The sequence below is a fragment of the Callithrix jacchus genome, chromosome 9, assembly GCF_049354715.1.
Source record: "Callithrix jacchus isolate 240 chromosome 9, calJac240_pri, whole genome shotgun sequence".
In the NCBI taxonomy this organism is placed as follows: domain Eukaryota; kingdom Metazoa; phylum Chordata; class Mammalia; order Primates; family Cebidae; genus Callithrix; species Callithrix jacchus.
The window spans coordinates 109,163,252-109,183,853 of record NC_133510.1 but is presented as its reverse complement, the minus strand read 5'-3'; the positions used below and the strand labels follow the sequence as shown (position 1 = coordinate 109,183,853).

The following is a 20,602-nucleotide window of genomic DNA, read 5'->3' as shown; positions in this document are numbered from 1 at the left end:
TTCCTAAAGTCTGCAAGGTACTTTGTATCTCTTTAATTTTCTGGGAAAGTATGGGGGCAGGGAGGGACTTGCTTAAAATCATTTATAAGCATTCCTATTATTTCCTGGTAAAACCTGATGGATTTTACCAGGAAAATATTTGATAAAATATGAGTTAGCCATAATCAAAAAAGGAAAAACGTGGCCATTGTGGAGGGTCATATGAAAATCAATAGTTAATACTGTGATATGAGACTTTATTTATTTATTTTTTTGAGACAGGGTCTTGCTCTGTTGCCCAGGCTGGAGTGCAGTGACACAATCTCAGCTTACAGCAGACTCTGCCTCCTGCGTCCAAGTGATTCTCATGCCTCAGCCTTCCGAGTAGCTGGGATTACAGGCACACACCACCACACCCAGCTAATTTTTGTATTTTTAGTAGAGACAGAGTTTTACCATGTTGGGCAGGCTGGTCTTGAACTCCTGAACTCAGGTCATCCACCACTTCAGCCTCCCAAAGTGCTGGGATTACAGGTGTGAGCCACTGTGCCCGGCTGAGACTTTATTTTTAAACAAAGGCAATGTGTCCTAACTCTGCACTTTGTTTCCCTTGCTCACGTTTTCTAGCCGTGGCAGAAACTGAAGGGAAGAAAGATCAATATTTTCCATAGTATCAAAGTATTTTTGTGCAAGGCAATTTTATGCTAGTGAGCATGCATTTGAAGTGAGTAGTGTAGTCCCCATCTTATCCTTGGGAAGTGTGAAGTTCAGGTATGGCCTCAGTAAAGCCAGGATTCAAACCCCAGGGTCTGTCTGAGCCTAAAGCACCTTCACTATGGCCTGTATTTACCACTTTTGAATTTAAAGTACAGATATGCCCTGTCTTTTGTTTTACTTCATAAAAAATACAAATTTTAACTTTAAAATTCATTTGTATTAGTCAATAAATGTTTATTGAACATCCAATATATGTGGGGCCCTGTAATAGGAACTGCAGATACTGCAGTGAAAAGACTGCATTTGTATGTAAGCATGGATAAAAAGGCAAACACATTAAAAATGAATGACAATTTTAGACCTACGAGAATGATACAGTAAGACAATGTGGTGGACGGTTATGGAGAGGGTGCTGATTTCATTGGATGTAACCATCTTAAGGCCTCTTTAAGTCAGTGACCTTTGTGTTCAGACTTGAAGGGGGAGAGGGAAAGAACCACGTGAAGGTCTGGGAAAAGAAATTCAAAAAGAAGAAGTGGGCTGGGCACAGTGGCTCACGGCTGTAATCCCAGCATTTTGGGAGGCCATGGCAGGCGGATCATGAGGTTAGGAGTTTGAGACCAGCCTGTTCAATATGGTGAAATCCTGTCTCTACTAAAAAATACAAAGATTAGCCAGGTGTGGTGGCGCACACCTGTAGTTCCCGCTATTTGGAGGCTGAGGCAAGAAAATCACTTGAATCCAGGAGGAGGAGGTTGCAGTGAGCCTAGATGGCGCCACTGCACTCCAGCCTGGGCGACAGAATGAGACCATCTCAAAAGAAGAAGTCCCATGAACAAAGTTTCTGAGACAAGATCCAGGTTGGTGAACCCTGAGGTCAGGAAGGAAGCCAGCATGGCTAAAGCAGAGCAAAGCCGGAGGGACAGCACTGAGACAGGGTCAGGGGAGTGGAGTCATCCAGGCCATATGGAAACGTTTCCATTTTTAGTCTCTGAGTAATAGAAAACCACTGAAGGGTTTTGGCAAATAAATCATCTAATATAGCTTATTCTTTAAAAAGATAATTAAGGCTACTGTGTGGATATGGAAGATGAACGGTGGGGCGCTAAGAATGGAGACAGGGCTACTAGTTAGGAGTGAAAGAGTCCAGGCCAGAGATGATCGTGGCCTAGCCTAGGGTTGTAGCAGCAGACCTGGTATCAAAGGTCATGGCGAAATGCAGTTACCAAAGGAAACCAAACAGATATACCCACGATAGATGGCAAGCTTAAAAAATATTAATATTATATGAACAACATCCCCTGGAGGACTACGATCCACATTTTAAAGAAGAAAGATGATTACTTTTACTTACTTTACTTTTTCTGCTTTAAAACAAATGAAAAAAGTTCTAAACAGGATCAAATATTTTAAGTTGTCTTAACTGACAGAATGCCTCAGGATTTATAACTGGTAATGTGAGGCTGAATATGCAATCCATAAACCGACTTTGCTTCTAAAGATGGTTGATCTGTAACAGTCTCAAGCCTCTTCTCCTCTTTGTCCCAGGAAATCGAGCCACTGACTGCAGAAAGGATGAAGTAGGATCCAAAGGGGTGACTCCAACTAGAGGTTGAAGGGTGAGATTTACCCAGGAAGTGCCCCTTGCAGCTGGGATTCCTACTTCCAGACATTTCTGGATTGCCTACTTTTAGCACTTTAACAGTTCAGATGCATTTATTTATTTTTCAAACTTGAATATCAGTTTTCAATAAATCAATCTGCAAATATTTCTTGGGCCTGTACTGCATGTCAGGGACTATGCTAGGCAACAGGGATACAGCAACAAACAATACAGACATAGCTCCTCCATAAATGGTGCATTTCAATCAAGTGAGGAAGATGGACATCCAACATAAAATGTAAGACCTCTTAGCAAAAGGGAGGCAGCAAGGGCGACAGGCGTCTCTAGCAAAGGGATTAATTGTAGTCTGGGGGTTCAGGAATGTCAGAAAAAGCTTCCCTCAGGAGGTGACATATAAACTGAGTTCTAAAGATTATGGGTAATATGTATCCTAGGATTTTTTTTTAAGACTGAGTCTCACAGGCCGAGCACAGTTGCTCACGCCTGTAATCCCAGCACTTTGGGAGGCCAAAGCGGGAGGATCACGAGGTCAAGAGATCGAGACCATCCTGGTCAACATGGTGAAACCCCGTCTCTACTAAAAATACAAAAAATTAGCTGAGCATGGTGGCGCGTGCCTGTAACCCCAGCTACTAAGGAGGCTGAGGCAGGAGAATTGCCTGAACCCAGGAGGCGGAGGTTGTGGTGATCCGAGATCGCGCCACTGCACTCCAGCTTGGGTAACAAGAGCGAAACTCCGTCTCAAAAAAAAAAAAAAAAAAAAAAGACTGAATCTCACTCTGTCACCCAGGCTGGAGTCCAGTGGCATGATCTCGGCTCACTGAAACCTCCACCTCCTGGGTTCAAGCAATTCTCTTGCCTCAGCCTCCCTAGTAGCTGGGATTACAGGCACCCTGCCACCACGCCAGCTAATTTTTGTATTTTTAGTAGCAATGGGGTTTCACCATGTTGGCTGGGCTGGTTACAAATGGGAATTTTTGTTTTTTGAGACAGAGTCTTGCTCTGTCACCCAGGCTGGAGTGTAGTGGCATGATGAGAGCTCAGTGAAGTCCCCAACCTCCTGGGCGCAAATGATCTTTTTGACTCAGTCTTCCAGGTGGCTTTAACTACAGGCTCATGCCACCATGCTGGATAATATTGTTATTTTTTGTAGGGATGGTGTCTTGCTTTGGTGCCAATGCCAGTCTCAAACTCCTGGCTTCAAGCAATCCTCCTGCCTCCACCTCCCAAAGGGCTGGGGTTACAGGTGTGAGCTACCATGCCCAGCCAGAATTTTTTTTTTAAAGACAGAGTCTTGCACTTGTCACCCAGGCTGGAGTGCAATGGTGCCATTTTAGCTCACTGCAACCTCTGCCCCATGGGTTCAAGGGATTCTCCTACCTCAGCTTCCCAAGTAGCTGGGATTACAGGTGCCCGCCATCACATCCGGCTAATTTTCGTATTTTTAGTAGAGACGGGGTTTTACCATGTTGGCCAGGCTGGTCTCTCGACCTCCTGACTTCAGGTGATCCACCGGTCTCAGCCTCCCAAAATGCTGGGATTACAGGCATGAGCCACAGTGCCTGGCCCAGAATTTTTAAAAAATAAGTATAAGACTTTGTTAGAGAACTAAATGTTTACCCCTGAGAATATTATATAAGAACTTCCAGAAATCAGTTTGAGTATGTGTATATTCATCACACACACACACACACACACACACACACACACACACACAATCTTCAGCATAGTTTATATACAAAAAATGCCCCCAGGTTACCTGTTTTCTGGGAGGGCCTCCTGTTTCAATTGAAAGTTCTCATTTACCGCAATCTCATGAGCAAGAGTCATGTTTGATAAGTTCCTTGTTGCAGCCATCACCTCATCAAATGTTACAACCCTTGGAGGGCTTGTTGCTGAAAGAAAAACAAAAGCCAGTTGATGTGGAAGAGAAGTTGTCATCCAACAAAGCATCCTGGTGCAGATAAAGTTTAATTTATCAGAATGTATATACTGCAGAGTTTTATAAGTAAGGAGACTAAATACTAAATACTAAAACAGGTGAATTCCCCCACTTAATAAAGGTTTAAAAAAATTAAGAACTCCTTCAATAGCTTCAGTTACCATATTTGATAATATTGTCTCAAATATTTCTGAGACCATCTTATTGATATAGGCCTATTATAAGTTACTTTTAAAAATTAAATTACCTCATTTTTAGTGCCCATTGAAACCTACACTTATTACATGTATAGGAAATTGATAAGATTATTTTTTATTTTGTAATTCAGGAGTCTCATCAAGTAGACTCAACATAAAATAACGGATTTTTAAAACTGTAATATTTATTTATTTGAGATGGAGTCTCGCTCTGTCGCCAGGCTACTTGGGAGGCTGAGGCAGAAGAATAACGAACTTTGGAGGTGGAGGTTGCAGTGAGCAGAGATCGCACCACTGCACTCCACCCTGGCGACAGAGCAAGACTCTGTCTCAAAAAAAAAAAAGGAAAGATGATGATGAGGAGGAATAGGGAAAGAGGAGGAAGAAGAGAAAGGTGATACACAGAATTGGTAAAACCCTTCTTCAGGATGTCTAGGTACCCTGATGTCAGATGTGCCAACCCCATATACAGTATAAAGAGAGAGAAATGGCACAGAAATCTGCGGTGGCTGCTGTCAATTTCTTCTGCCAGCTCTGACTCAAGATTCTCCTTAAAAATGTCTATATAGGCCAGGCGCGGTGGCTCATGCCTATAATCCCAGCACTTTGGGGGTCGAGGCAGGTGGATCACGAGGTCAAGAGATCGAGACCATCCTGGTCAACATGGTGAAACCCCGTCTCTACTAAAAATACAAAAAATTAGCTGGGCGTGGTGGTGCACGCCTGCAGTCCCAGCTACTCGGGAGGCTGAGGCAGGAGAATTGCTTGAACCCAGAAGGCAGAGGTTGCAGTGAGCCGAGATCGCGCCATTGCACTCCAGTCTGGGTAACAACAGCGAAACTCCGTCTCAAAAAAAAAAAGTCTATATACTTTCGTCCAATAATTCAGTGATATACAAAAGACTTTCCAGAAAGGCTTCATGCACTAAGATGTTCATAAAGCACTATTTATAACAGCAAAAAAATGGAAACTAACTAAATGTCCAATGATCACTCAATGGTTGAGTTTACAGTATATTCACTTGATGAAGTAGTGGGTATTCATAAAAACAATGTCTCAAAAACACATAATCATGAGTAAATGTTTTAGTTATAATACTAAGTGAGAAGAGTCCACACATATATACACACATATGTCTATGCGAAGGATAAAGATGTGGCAAAGCACTGCCAGCTGTCGTCTCTGGGTGATATCATAGGCAATGTTTTCTTTTCTCTATTCTTATGTATCTTCTAAGTTTTAAAAAATGAAAATGTAAAAATTTAAAATACAAATGAAGCAATTTATAAGAAGTGGAGAGTTTAGCATATTAAATATCAGTTGCTTTTTCTTGCATTTGCTTTGTCAGTTAAAGGTGTTATACTTACTGAAGTGCCAATTAAAAAAAAAGGCAAACACATCTGCTTTACACATCTCTAGTTTCTACAGACAAAAAAGGGAAAAAGATACCTCCTTTTGCTGTGGCCTCTCTTTTAACTCTTTCTCACACCCCTAATGTGGTAATTATCCTCGTGGGCACCTTCCTGGGGTGATTTGCACAATATTTTTGAAATCAACATGAAACCCTTTACATTATTTCACTTCCTTCCTGACCTTTCAGTGAAGGCCAGTTTCCTTCAGTTTAAGTCAGGAATCATCAGAAATGACCAATTTGCATTTATCCTTGAGCAGGGTAACCTCAAGGAATGGCTTTCTGCCATTTGGGAGAAAAGACAGATGGGGTTGAAGTCCTGATTTATGGTCAGATCAAAGCAGATCAGAGGCAGTGATCAAAATAAAAATCAGTAGGTTGTAAACTTGAGTGGCTATTTATTTCTGAGAACGTGTCCAGGAAAGCTGCAGTGCTTCTGCGGTGCTATTCTGGTGCATCTAGAAAAAAGGGGGAAGTCTGTTGCTCTCAGGCATTTCTGAGTTTTCAAATCCAACACATAACTAGAAGTACCCCCCGCCACCCCCAACCCCTGTTCCCCCATTGGCTCACAAGCAGGAGAGCTGGATTTGCTGGAGGAGTCACTTGTAAAGCTCTGCCTGGAGCACTCATAGTCACTGAGCGATGCCATGCTTTCAGAAAACCGGGAAGAATCAGAATCACTTGGCTGGTCCTCTCCCACACACTGCTTCTCACCATTGAACGGCATTTTGTGTCACTTAAGTGTGGGCAAAAAAGTAGCACCTGCAGAGAAAGAGACCCTGTGTCAATGTTCTGTGGTACTACCACAGGCAGCACTGATGCTTCCTCCAGTGTAGACAGCTTGTCCCAAGTGTCACTGTGTTGGAAAGGCCCCCAGATGACCTCATCCTTCCCCCAGCACCTTGGCCCAACTAAGCCAGGTCACTAGGTAATTAAGATTGCCCTCCTGAAAAGGGATCCCACAGCCATAGGTGTGCGCTTACTCAGGACACACCTACTATAAAATGTGAAGCTCTAAGCAATGATAGATCCTTTTTTAAAAAAATTCAGGATACATGCTCTCTCCTCCCGGGTTGCTGAAACATGAGAAGGCAGGAGTGTAGGACTTGGGTCAGATCACTCATTCTGTCTTTTGCCATGAGACCTTGGGGAGGTCACTTAACCACCTACCTCATAGTGAAACTGGACTGAGAGACTAATTTCTCATAGGGTTGCCAGAAGATTGAATAGAAAAGAATTCATTTTAAGGAGCTTGGCACCACACTCAAATGTTAGCTGCTATTATTGTTCCTATTGCTTTGTTTCAGATAAGATGGTTGTGAAATCACCCTCTTTATGCTTTCTGTGAACCGCTTGGGTAAAGGGTAAGACTGCATGAAACCTCTGGCTGGGAAGTCTTCAGCTTTTCCCTTTCCATTTTCACATGAACTGCTGTGATATGAAGAATAAGACCTGATACATGGTTAGCATTTGACAATTTACAGAGTACCCATCACAACCCCGTGAGGGTACATGCATGTAGGATCCTGACTCACAAGTGGGGGAACAGACTCAGAGGGATAAGGGGATTTACTACATGATAAAACCAGTCCCTTGGTGTCTATGTCCAGGGTTTCTGGGACATCAGAGTCCCTCCCAGGGTAAGGCCATCAACAGAGTAAACAGACAACCTACAGAATGGGAGAAAATATTTGCAAACTATGCATCCCACAAAGGACTAATACTAGAATCTTTCAGTATTAGTTGAAACAAATCAACAAGCAAAACCAAACAACCCCATTAAAAACGGTCAAAGAACATGAACAGACACTTCCGATAAGACATACACATGGTCAACGAGCATATGAAAAGATGTTCAATGCAACTAATAGTTAGAGAAATTCAAATCAGAACCAAAATGAGATACCATCTCAGACCAGTCAGAATGGCTATTAGTAAAAAGCTAAAAAATAACAGATGCTGGCAAGGTTGCAGAGAAAAGGGAATGCTTATATACTGCTGGTGGAAACGTAAATTAGTTCAGCTAGTGGAAAGCAGTTTGGAGATTTCTCAAAGGACTTAAAAGAGAACTGCCATTCAACCCAGAAATACCATGGCTTGGTATATACCCAAAAGAATATAAATCATTCTAACATAAAGACACATATATGCATATGTTCATCACAACACTTTTCACAGTAACAAGGACATGGAATCAACTTAGTTGCCCATCAGCAGTATACTGGATAAAGGTGTGGTAAATATGCACCATTGAATATTATGCAGCCATAAAAAAAAGAATAAAATCATGTCCTTTTCAGCAACATGGATGGAGCTGGAGGCCATTATCCCAGCAAATTAACCCAGGAACAGAAAATTAAACACTACATGTTCATACTTATAAGTGGGAGCTAAACATTGAGTATGCATGAACACAAAGGGACCATTAGACACCTACTTGAGGGTGAAGGGTGGGAGGAGGGTGAGGACTGAAAAACTACCTAGGGAATACTGTGCTCATTATCTGGGTGACAAAATAGTCTGTACACTAAACCCCTGTGACACTCTATTTACCCATATTTGTAGGTATATTGTTAGTATTAAATTGGGAATGTATATTCCAGCCACCACCGCTAGAGTGCAACTTGCTTAAGCATAGATATTGTCTATTAAGTCTTCTTTCCATTTCATATTGTAGGCAGAGTAAGACCTTAGTAAGGGATTATTGATTTGTTAGCTTTTTTAGTCTTAAAGATTGGCAGTTATAAATTTTGCTGGTCATTAGGGATTTTGCATTAGTTCATGTCAGTATCTATACAATTTTGTCAGACATTTTAAACTGAATTAAGTACTGTTTTAAATTTTCAAGAAAAGGTTTTACACTATGAAGACAACCTCAATGAGAAATAATTCTCCCTTCAGGATATTACTTATTTGTATCTCTTGAATTGATATAGAGAATGTCTTTATTTTATGGTCTAATTGGCACAAATTTGCTTCCTGAGCCTAACAGTCAGTTGAAAACTTGTGGCCCTATGAAGCTGAGGAGAATTACCTATCATCTTCGGATGTATAATTGAAGAGCTTAGTTTTAATATAATGGTAAGTTGATATTTTTATCTTGTTTTATTGCTTATAAAATTATTCACGGTAATGTTAAACTCATGAGTTAGATTAAATTTAAATTTAAATTATTATCTTAGATATTAAAACAGGCTTGTATGGTCACTAATCATAACAGAATTTAAGAAAAGGACAGTTAGGTAAACACCTTGGTCATTTGTGGAGAAAATTATAATTGGGGAAAAGCCATACAGATGGAAGTGGCTGCAAGGAATTCAATACGTAATGCAAGAAAGCAATACGTTGGCCTTCTGAAAAATTGCACTACTCTATTTTTTACTTTAAGTTTAGGATTTTTCCTTAGTAATTAATTAACTTGTTATTTGAGGTTAGACATTTTTATTACTGAATTGGTGTTGGGTGCTCTCCTTGATAATCAAATATGACTCGATTCTCAGAAAATATAATTGTTGAATAAATTTTCATAGTGTGAAAGTACCTAGAAAAATACAGTTTGACACACTTATTTCTACTAGTTGTTACTATCTGTGGAATATTAGGTAAAACAAGTATCTTCACAAAATGATGCTCTTTCAATATTTTCCTTAATAGTTGTGTATATTGCATCTTACACTTTTTTGCAAACCCCAATGGGTTTGGGCCGTCAAGTTTGGGCACTACCCAGAAAGCAGATCACAGGCACATAAGATGACCAGGCCTTGGGCCCGGGAGCTGACGCTGATGACACTGAAGGGGAAACCTAGGCCCAAGGAGAATGGCACCTCAAATCCTGGATGGACAATAAGAAGAAGAAGAGTTCACTGAGCTTTTCAACCTGACCCAGCCCATGCAATGAGGGATGCAGTGGCTTTTAAAGCTGCCAGAATGTGAAACCACAACTATGTATAGTATGTCTGAAAATGCCTTCAGTTTCTTCAATGATTCCATTAACATTCAACAAGTGCCTTCTGAGGACTACACACCAGGGAAAGTCACTGAACAAAGACAAGGCCCTACTCTCGTGGCCCTCAAGTCCAGTTACCTAAAACTGTGTACTGAATGTTATTAGATGGGAAAAGGGAAAATAAGGCATTGTTGAGAAAGCACAAGGAGAGGCAGGCTCAGGATTCGGGCGGGGGAAGCAGGGGATTAGCCTTTGTTGAGAGAAAAAGAAGTATCCAAGCAAAAGCCTGTATTTGAAGCCAAAATACCCATAATTACTCTATTAAAAATTGCCTGTTTCCATATATAGGTTTACTAATAATACCTAATTCATAGAGTTGGTGTGAGATTTCAGGTACTCAATACATGCAGAGTGTTTGGAACAGTCAGTGACACAGTAAACAGTATACAGATGTTTTCTATTATCATTTGCTTTTTTGTTAATGTCTCAGGAATTTTTTTAATTCCTTGGGTGGTGAGGGGGGACAAGGATGAGTCTAAGAAGGATTCAATAAGGGTCGAAGGCCTGAGGTCATTTGCACCTTGCCTCACCTAAACAACCTTCCTCAATCCCACCACAGAAATATACCCTTGCTGAGCCTACCACTTTTGCAAGCAGGAAACCACTGGAGTCCACTTTTGCAGGCTGAAGGGCAAGGAGTGGAGTAGAGACACTCACCTTATCCCAGAATCCCAAAGCCACCCACCATGAACACTGGCTATAAAAGAGTCCTGAGCCCTTGCATCCTCAGTGGTGAAACAGCCTCCTCTAACCCATGAAGACTAAATTCTACCTGAGTTTAAACTCCAATCTGCTCAGGAGAAGGGGAGAGAAGACAGAAGAAAAGGGGCTACTTCAAACCTTTCACTGTCACCAAACCCCAAATCCTAAATGGAATGTTCACCCTCCCCTCTAGTTTGCGTCCTCTTTGCCAACATCTGATGTCCCATTGATGGCATTTCTTGAAAATGCTACCTTCTTCAGGAAGCCTTGCTTCTAGCCAAAGTTAACAGCACTCCTCTGGGTACATCTGCAGCAAATCTCCTATATCTCCATGAAAGCACTTAGTTCCTTGTATATTAGTCCCTTATTTTCTTCCCATGACTACTTCTGAATCTCCTTAATAAGGCAGAGATTGTGTCTTGTCCACGACCAGTGCCAAGTATATGACAAGCATTCATTCAGTGTCAGCTAAATCAGAATCCCTGAATCTCATTTGGTACAGCTTCAACAGAACATTTGCAAGCTGATACCACGACAAGTTAAGCAGCCTGGTACTGCCAAAGCTCAAGCCCTAGAGCAGAGACTCTACTCTTAAGCCTGTCTTATTAGATTTAAACCTCAAAATTCCCACGTCCTGGCCGGGCGAGGTGGCTCAAGCCTGTAATCCCAGCACTTTGGGAGGCCAAGGCGGGTGGATCACGAGGTCAAGAGATCGAGACCATCCTGGTCAACATGGTGAAACCCCGTCTCTACTAAAAATACAAAAAATTAGCTGGGCATGGTGGCGCATGCCTGTAATCCCAGCTACTTGCGAGGTCGAGGCAGGAGAATTGCCTGAACCCAGGAGGCGGAGGTTGCAGTGAGCCGAGATCGCGTCATTGCATTCCAGCCTGGGTAACAAGAGCAAAACTTCGTCTCAAAAAAAAAAAAAAAAAAAAAAAAAAAAAAAAAAAAAAAATTCCCAGGTCCTTGTCATGCTATTATTTGAATATCTTAACCTCTGTTTCTACTTTAAGTCATTTTTTTTTCTAGTTATTCCCCTGTAATGTAACAACTGTGCTATACAAGCTCTACTCTCAATTTTTCTCTACTGCAGTTCCCTCAAATGAGCTCTGGCTGTTTTTCCAAGTGAAAGTGAATAAAAGCTTCCAGCCATGGGAATTTATGAACTAGCTTAATAGTTTCAACTGTCCATTTCATTTTTCTACTTTAGCTGGATAGCATACTTGGTAGATTTCTTAATTGTGTTTAATAAGGCAGAAAAGTGCAAAGATTAAAATAATTGGGAGTCAGGAGTCTAGGGTTTGTGGCTTGGGTTTGTCATTAATGTGCCGTGTGACTTTAGGCACATTTTTCTGAGAGGTTGGGCCAGTTAGAAGGTTTCTCTCAGCTAGGAATTATAAGATGCTCCAAAGGGCCGGGCACAATGGCTCAAGCCTGTAATCCCAGCACTTTGGGAGGCCAAGGCGGGTGGATCACGAGGTTAAGAGATCAAGACCATCCTGGTCAACATGGTGAAACCCCGTCTCTACTAAAAATACAAAAAATTAGCTGGGCATGGTGGTGCGTGCCTGTAGTCCCAGCTACTCAGGAGGCTGAGGGAGGAGAATTGCCTGAACCCAGGAGGCGGAGGTTGTGGTGAGCCGAGATCGTGCCACTGTACTCCAGCCTGGGTAACAAGAGCAAAACTCTGTCTCAAAAAAAAAAAAAAAAAAAAATGCTCCAAACCCAGAGTTCCATGAGGTATCACTAGAAGTTCTGAGAAATTAAATGTGCTTATGGCAGGCATGCTTAATAATGTGCAACTACACTTTCTTCTAGCAATTCACTGTCACCAAAGTGGCAGCCATAGAATTCATAGAGGTAGAGTTCCCGGCACAGGGGCTGCAATGGAAAATTAAAAGCTTCAAAATGTCTAGAAACTCTCATTTAGTGAGTAGAAGCCTCCATGTTATAACTTGGTCTTAGTGTATCCAAGTAGAAGCCTGTATTTGAAGCCAAAATGCCCACTATTACTGTATTTAAGAAACTGAGTGAAAGTGAAAATTCCTCATATAGGCTTACTAAGAATGCCTAATTCATAGGGTTGGTGTGAGATTTCAATACATGCAGAGTGTTTGGAACAGTCACTGACAGTAAACAGTATACAAATGTTTTCTATTATCATTTGCTTTTTTTGTTAATATCATTGCCTCATGAATTAAACACTCTGGAGGGAAGAACAGTTTTATGTCAGGATGATAATAGCATGTCCTTCAACAGACAAACAAGGCCAGTAGTTAACATAGAACAGAAGTCCTGGCACTTGTTTGACAGGCAAAACCAAAAGCAAATGGCCCATCACTGTGTGAATGGTCTTCTGCAAACTCCTTCACACCTGCTCTTACCTTTCTTGGTCTTGACTTTCCAAGTAAGTCACCTGGGGACAAAGCTACTTGATTCAAAAGGGTTGAGGGTAATTAGACTGCTTTAAAAACTATTTTAAAGTCTTAGACTGATGATAATGAAACCAGGCTGTTTCCCTAAGAAAGGTAATGCTCCTTATGCAAACTTAGACCTATCTAACCTTCGCTACTGCAAAGGTTAGATAAGTAAATCAAACAACTTTTCAGCAACTTCACAACTCTTCATACCTGGAGATTTAGTCACTGGTCAAAAGTAAAGTCAACAGAAAAGATTGAAGATGACTCCAAGCAAAGCCTCCAACATGATAGCAGGCACTACTTGAAGAAAATTAAGTATTGTCATATTCACATTTTTGATTGTATTATTACATCACTTTATGAAATAAGGATATTTTGTCATTTCTTCTGAGACCAATCACTGGAATGCAGCACACATTCAAATATTTATTGTTGAATAAATGAATGGCAGTAAGACTACTGACATTAAAGAGAGGTGTGAATGGGTACAGGGACTTGAAGGGGCTAGTGCTGTATCTCACTACAGATAGAGAGGATATGGCTTTTTAATTTTCTTGTGATTCCACAACTTGTGTCCAACTTTACTTCCTTATTTCCTTTCTGCAGCAACTTTAACTGCAAATAGTTCTTTACTGGTTCAGGATTGCAAAGAAACACTGATGATAATATATGTCACTGAAGCCATAAGAACATTGGCTCTGGAGCTAGGTGGACTGGGTTCTTGATCCTGGCTCCTCTTCATTATTTACTGACTAGCAACAGAGAATTTACCATTTGTAAAATAGAAACAATAATAGTATCCACCTTGTAGAAGTGCTGTAAAGACCAACTGAAACAGTATCTGTCAAGTACTTAAGCTCCTAATAAGAGCCTGACAGATATCAACTATTATTTTATTCTTATTAAAAGAAGTTACAAGTTCCAAAAATGTCAATGTCACACAAAACAAAGGTTGAGAATACATCCCAGATTAAAAAAAAAAACACTTGATAACTGAGTGTAACAGTTGATCCTGAGTGCAACAGTTGATGCTATACTGAAGCAAAAATGCTATAAAGGACAGTATCAGTCAGTCAATACCTCTGTTAACAATATTTGAATCTATCGTCTGTTGTCCAATGTTAAATATACCAGAGTCGAAATGTATTGTGCTTTTGTATTTAGGAATAAAGGGCCATGACACACACAACTTTTCCTCAAGTGATTCAAATGAAAGATAAAGAGAAAAAATAATAAAGCACATAGAGCAAAATGTGAATAGGTGAATCTGAGTAAAAGGTAGACAGCAGGGCATTCTTTGTACTATTCTCACAACTTTATTTGTAAGTTTGAAAGTATTTCCAAATAAAAGGTTAAAAGAGAAGATGATGGGTTGAACTGAAACTTCAAGATTCAAATTCAGAACAATCCAGCCTCTTGCAGTTTTGAAATTCTGATTGTGCCCACCACTGTGATAGCTTAAATATCATTCTATTACAAGAACTCTTCTAGACAGTGAAATTTGTCCTGATGTCCTTTTTGAACAGTACCTAGAAAATAAAACAGAAAATAGGCCAGAGCCCTCCAGAAGAGGCAAAATAGAGAATCCTTTTTAAGAGTTCATCCTGGCCGGACGTGGTGGTTCATGCCTGTAATTCCAGCACTTTGGGAGGCCAAGGTGGATGGAGCACGAGGTCAGGAGTTCGAGATCAGCCTGGCCAACATAGTGAAACCCTGTCTCTATTAAAAATACAAAAAAATTACCCGAGTGTGGTGGCACGCACCTGCAGTCCCAGCTACTCGGGAGGCTGAGGCGGGAAAATCTCTTAAGCCCAGGAGGTGGAGGTTGCAGCGAGCTGATATAGTGCCATTGTACTCCAACCTGGTGACAGAGTGAGACTCCATCTCAAAAAAGAAAACAAAAGAGTTCATCGCTACATGGCTTCCCTTTTCCTAAGTCTCTGGGCCATGGTTTACAACCCTCTGGATCTTAACTCTGCCCACCTCATTCTGTAGTGCTCTCCCGCTAACCCTTCATGATCCAGATGCCACAGCTTTCTTTGGGTTCCTCAGACATGCCAAACTTCCTATTTTGGAGCACTCACATCTGCTATTCTCTCCCCCTGGAATGTTCCTCTCCTTGATTTCCCTGTGGTTGGCTCCCTGTTGTCATTCAGATTTGAAATTTAATGTCACCACTCTGAGGTGACCTTCCCTGATAGCTACACTCACTGCATTTAAGTGAGCCAGCTAGATCTTAGAACACTGGCTGTGATAGAGCAGGAGCTCAATGAATATAGCTGCATGAACTAATTATGCCACACTCCTATTCATAAGACACCTTGAGTTTTCCTTTTCTGCCTCATTGGCATTACTCATATTCCCATTATGTAGTCACTCACCGTACTACATTTGTGGTGTGCATATCTGTCTCCCACTAGATTTTAAGCTGCTGGTGGACGTCATGACTCTCCTCTCGGATTCCTAATGCCTACCTCAATGCTTTTCCAAGGCACGAAAAATTCAAACTAGCAAAGACTTACAGTTCCAGGAGCTTAAAGAAACTCACTTGTAGCAAATAATAACAATTAGAGCTAACAGTCACCGACTGCTTATTACTACCTCAATAATAAGCACTCTAACTGCTCTATACATTTTTTATGTATTTTATCTCCTTGAATCCTCATTATAACCTTGTTAGCTAAGGTCTCATTATCATCCCCATTTTATAAGATCCTGAGGCTCAGAGAGGTTGCTCAGAGAGGTTCACGTCAGTATAGAGGCACAAATCAAATCCGGGCAGTGGATCCCTAAAACCCACGCTCTCTACCAGTCCAGGATTGCTGGAGAAAATTTGGTGTGCTGCTCATTCTTTCTAATCCCACTCTACCAAATTGATCTACCCATCACCATGTGGACACTTGCACATGTGGTAGCAAGCTGATCTTATCCTGGTATGACTGTTCAAGTGCTATTCTGTGAAGGGCATCACTGAAGGAGCACATCACCCAAAATAATTCTCTACCACCCCACTACAGTGACAGAAAATCCTCTAGCAGGGAGCCATTCTTTGTGCACTGCAAAATCCCTAGTTAAAACCCATGTATTAGCAAAAGCGTTAACTGCTTACAGCGAGTACAAGTCATAAAGATTTTGGAGTGAAATATTCAGATTACACAGCAGGGCCTTGAGGAATGGAACCCATCCAGTTAAGGCTAGCTCATGTGAAAAAAGAAATTTCAAGAAACATCTAGTGAGTACCATCCTTTAAGACCAGATCAAGGTCAGATGCAAGGACAAGCCTTCACATTTGTGTAGTAAAGAGAAGGGAGTCAGAGGACTAAGTCTGGGCTCTAAAGAAAAAAAACGCAGACGATGTGAAAAACTTCCATCTTCTGCAAAACGCTGCTTTAGAATCAGTCTCAAATAGCAGTGCTAAAGTTATTCATCCACAGCAAAGCGAAAACCATAGAGCAGAGGGATAGGGGCCTATACCATTCATCTAGACAATGCTGGTCTTCATCACATTAGAACCGACAAAGAGCTAGATAAAAGCCAACAAGCCAGTCACTTGTCTACAAAGCAGATGTTCACGTTACACATGGCATTACAGCATCAGGGAGAAGGATTCCTAGGCACTTTTCACATTTGAAAGCACTCCTCCCACACTTGCTGGTCTGTTTTAATATCTGTGCTTCCCCCTCTGGGGCCCTCAACCTCTCACAAAATGGCATTGAAGCTGCTTCCACACATGACTGGGTATCTTCAGCCCTGGGCCTCTTCAAATCAGGCAACTTCCAGTGGCTGTCAGGGTGATGGATGAAATCCCTAGAGAAGAGAGGAAAATGACCACGGCAGGGAGCCTCCTCAAGTGGGAATCACTGTGAAAAACTCATTATCCATGGCAGGTAAGAAGAGCAAGGTCCCTGATTGGGCTGGTGACCACGGGTGCTGAGATTCCCACTGGGGACAAGGACAACTTGTTCAGTTTCTTCACAGTTAAGATGTAAGGACAACCATCTAAGATTTCCCAAACTTCAGTCATTTGAGTACCACTTTTCATGACTATTTCTACATCTCCCTCCTTGACCTATACTAGAATTTAGTAACCACGTCTCTTTATCTCGACTAGATTTTTGCATTTAAATACATTTATTTTAAAATGAAACTCTATCATTGTGAAATTGCTTACATAATGGAACAGGTTTTCTTAATAGCGACGAAAACAAGTAACTATGTTCATCCACGTACCACCTCAAATCATTGCTATTACCCCCAGTGATGCCACCTACAGTCGCAGCTTTGGGACACACAAGCCACCCCTGAGGGTTCAGGGATCCTGCCCACACCCCATCGGCATTTCTACACCTCTTCCCCTTAACCGAAGGTCCCAGCAAGGGGACGGAACAGGAGTCTTCACGCCCTTGCCCACGTCCTCTGGCCGCCCCTCCCCTCCCAGCAGCACCACGTTTCCTGTCAAAACAAACCCTTGGAGGAGGGGATGGCGGAGGCAAAGCCGAGTGCCGGGGAAACCACGGCAACGAATCCCCAACACACGCTGCGGGTCCCGCTCGGCCTCCACCCTGGCTCAGTTCTCCACTCCAGCCTGGCCGAGGGGTGCGGGGGAAGGGAGCGCCCCGGACCCCTCATGGTGGAAAGTCGCTGGCACCCGTCCAGCAGGATTTAAACAGCGGTGAAGCGGCCTCCAGGGCGCGAAGTCCGTGTCCAAACCGACACCCGCGGCGGCCACTCGGTGCCCCTCTCCCTGCTTCCACGCGGGACGGCAGTTCGAGGTCAAAAAAGGGGACACGGAGTGGGGAGACAAGAACTGGGAGCCAAGCTTGATGGCCCCTGGCCCCGCCGTCTCAGGATGGAGTTCTGAGATAGGGCAGGGGAGCCCTCGGGCTGCCCGGCGCAGCACTGTCCCCTCCGCTGGCCCCGGCTGGTCCCCTCCGAGCCGGCGACGCCTCCCCTTGATGGATACGCACCGAGTCCCGCACGCAGACAAGAAGAGGACAGCGACGGAGTGACCCCGGGTCAGGACTCTGGGCGTCCCCTCGCCGAGCACAGCACAATCACCTCGAAAACTCACAAACCCAGCAACCCCCAGCTCCTGCTTCCCCCCGACCCGACGCGGTATTTAAAGGGCCCTGAGGGAACTCTAGAGAGGCCGCCACGGCGCGGCCATCACAAAACCGGCGAGCGGGGGGGACAACGGCGAGACGGGGCGAGGGGATCCAGGGCCCTTCAGGCTCCGATAGCCGAGTTCTTACAGATTGAACCTACTAAAGAAAAAGTCTCCGTCGTGTTTGGACCAGAGAGGCCGAGGACAGCTCGGATGGGAGGTGTTTCGGATGCGAGAGGTTATGGTACCCCCGCGCGGCGAGTGGTGCGGTCCGGGCTGCCGGAGGCGGGGAGAGAAGTGTTTACGGAACTGAGGCCGCCCCACCGACCGGAGCCCCGCGCGTTGGGGGCGGGACCTACCGGGGCACGGGGGCGGGGCCGAGGGGGGCGTTGGGGTGAGGGGGCCGGACAGGGCGAAGCAGCAGGTGGATCCTCTAGCGGAGCGCGGGACAGATCCCCTGGGCTCCTGGGAGCATTGGCGTGGACCACGCTGCGAGCTCCCCGCCGCGCATGGAACATTGAATGCCTGCACACCCTTGTATAGACGGGGCAATCCAAACCGGGTGCGAACCACCACACTGTCCACACAGAGACTACCCAACCAACAACGCTGCTGGTGGGCTTTCCCACGCACGTCAGCGACTAACCGCGTCATCTCCAGTTTTGTCTACAACTCCACATAAACACGGGTCCAGATTTGCACCTGCTCGCGACGATTAGCCCCTGGGAGTCACACCCATCCAGGCCCTCTGAAGACTTGGTGTGCGTGCAAAAGATAAAGCATCTTACTTCCCCTAGAGTTCTTGGCAGCACCTATCTCCGGAGAAGTTTCGACGTTGGTTAATGTAAATAACCAGTCCCAGGAGGGCTTCTGTGCCGTCAGGCCTGCTGCTCAGCTCCTGTTGTGGGCGTGCTTGACGGTGTAGAGAAACAAGCTTCTCCTAACTGCTCACATCAAAACCATGCCTTCTGCCAGGTGTAAATCCGTGCTGTATTACTTGGGAAATAATTTCATGCAGGAACGACTTACTAGAAGTTTGTATAAAGTATTTCTGTTTAGTGCCTAAGTTATGTCTGGATTGTGGAGGCAAATTGGCCACCACCATTGAAAGACAACAACAAAAACAATAACAATAAACAACAGGCAACATTTAAGCAGGGTAGAAAGTCAGTTGGTCAGTGGTTACAACATAGACTCCTTTATGGAAATCCTGGCTCTGACATTCATTACCCGTGACATCTTGGTCTCTGGGGATAACGATAGCTATTTTATTGGGTTATCGTGAAGATAAAGTAAAATAAAGCATGTGAAGTATGTGACGGTGTACCCAGTAAGCACTCAGTAAGTGTTAGTTATTGAAGCTATTTGGCAAACCACTGTGGCCAAACTTAGCTGTGATCTGCATGAATTTGTATCTGTGCCTCCTTTTGCCTCTTTCCTCTCTTCTAAAATATACAACCCAATACAGCTTAAGAGATTAAATAGAAGTGCTGTCCCCGCCTGAGTTCTTCCCTACAAACATGCCCTTATTTGTGTCATTTGTTGGATATGTAATCAGAATGACAGAAGCCTCCAATTTCAATTCTTGCCAAATGACAACCACCACACAACTGTCATCACCACCCTAAAAACTCCACAATAGAAAGATGAACCCCCAAATCCCCCAAACTTCTGGTAACTCTGTGACAGTGACACATGGCAGCATTACTTCCTTTGTCACTTTGTAAGGATGTGTTATTGTTTTGTGCTGTGACATAAGTTGGAGCAGGTGACCATGAGTCAGGGTAGTAGTTGTTCCTTATACCTGAGTGACCAGGTGCCTGACCCTAGGCATGACACGTCTTTTAAAGTTCAGATATGTAACTCTCAAAGCCACCAGGAAGCAACTTTTGTCAAAGCAAGTTTCAACATGGGCTGGGGTACAAACCTTGATGTGGAAGGGGTGGGGGTAACATCAGAGACCCAAGCTGAGATAAAAGAAGATGCTGGAAATACTATCTTCTGTTACTTTAATGTTAAATAACTTGGTATCTGAAAACCTTTTGGTGAATTACCTGATCAACTTCCCTTAGCCAGACTTGTGTATAAAAACACTTTGAAAACATAGAGTACTGGGCTGGGCACAGTGGCTCACGCCTGTAATCCCAGTACTTTGGGAGGCCGAGGTGGGCGGATCACCTAAGGTCAGGAGTTCAAGACCAGCCTGACCAAAATGGTGAAACCCTGTCTCTACTGAAAATACAAAATTAGCTGGGACTGGTGGCATGCTCCTGTAACCCCAGCTACACAGGAGACTGAGGCAAGAGAATGACTTGAACCCGGGATGCGGAGGTTACGGCGAGCCGAGATTGTGCCACTGCACTCCAGCCTAGGCAAAAGGAGTGAAACTCCATCTCAAAAAAAAAAAAAAAAAAAAAGTGCTGTAAAATATAAGGCAGTTCCCTCAAAAATGAGCCTTGTATCACATTCTTGCTCAGAGAGCTCAGACAGTCATAAC

General features: G+C 43.3%; 1 protein-coding gene across 5 annotated transcripts in view; it reads right to left on the bottom strand.

Moving 5' to 3' along the window:
* TCP11L2 (t-complex 11 like 2) overlaps positions 1-18,386 on the bottom strand; it is a 50,608-nt gene extending 32,222 nt beyond the window's left edge. For 3 of the 5 annotated variants that reach the window (XM_002752938.6, XM_078337178.1, XM_009004536.4), the window contains exons 1-3: positions 17,969-18,095; positions 6,441-6,632; positions 4,080-4,215 (exon numbers count right to left, since the gene is read on the bottom strand). In XM_002752938.6, coding sequence (XP_002752984.1) covers positions 4,080-4,215; positions 6,441-6,597 — 293 coding nt within the window. In that variant the 5' untranslated portion in view covers positions 6,598-6,632; positions 17,969-18,095. Of the gene's footprint in view, positions 1-4,079; positions 6,329-6,440; positions 6,633-17,968; positions 18,096-18,266 lie in introns of those variants that run through there. The other 2 variants (XM_035257464.3, XM_078337177.1) reach the window with 2 other exon arrangements.
* Between the last annotated feature and the right edge of the window lie 2,216 nt (positions 18,387-20,602).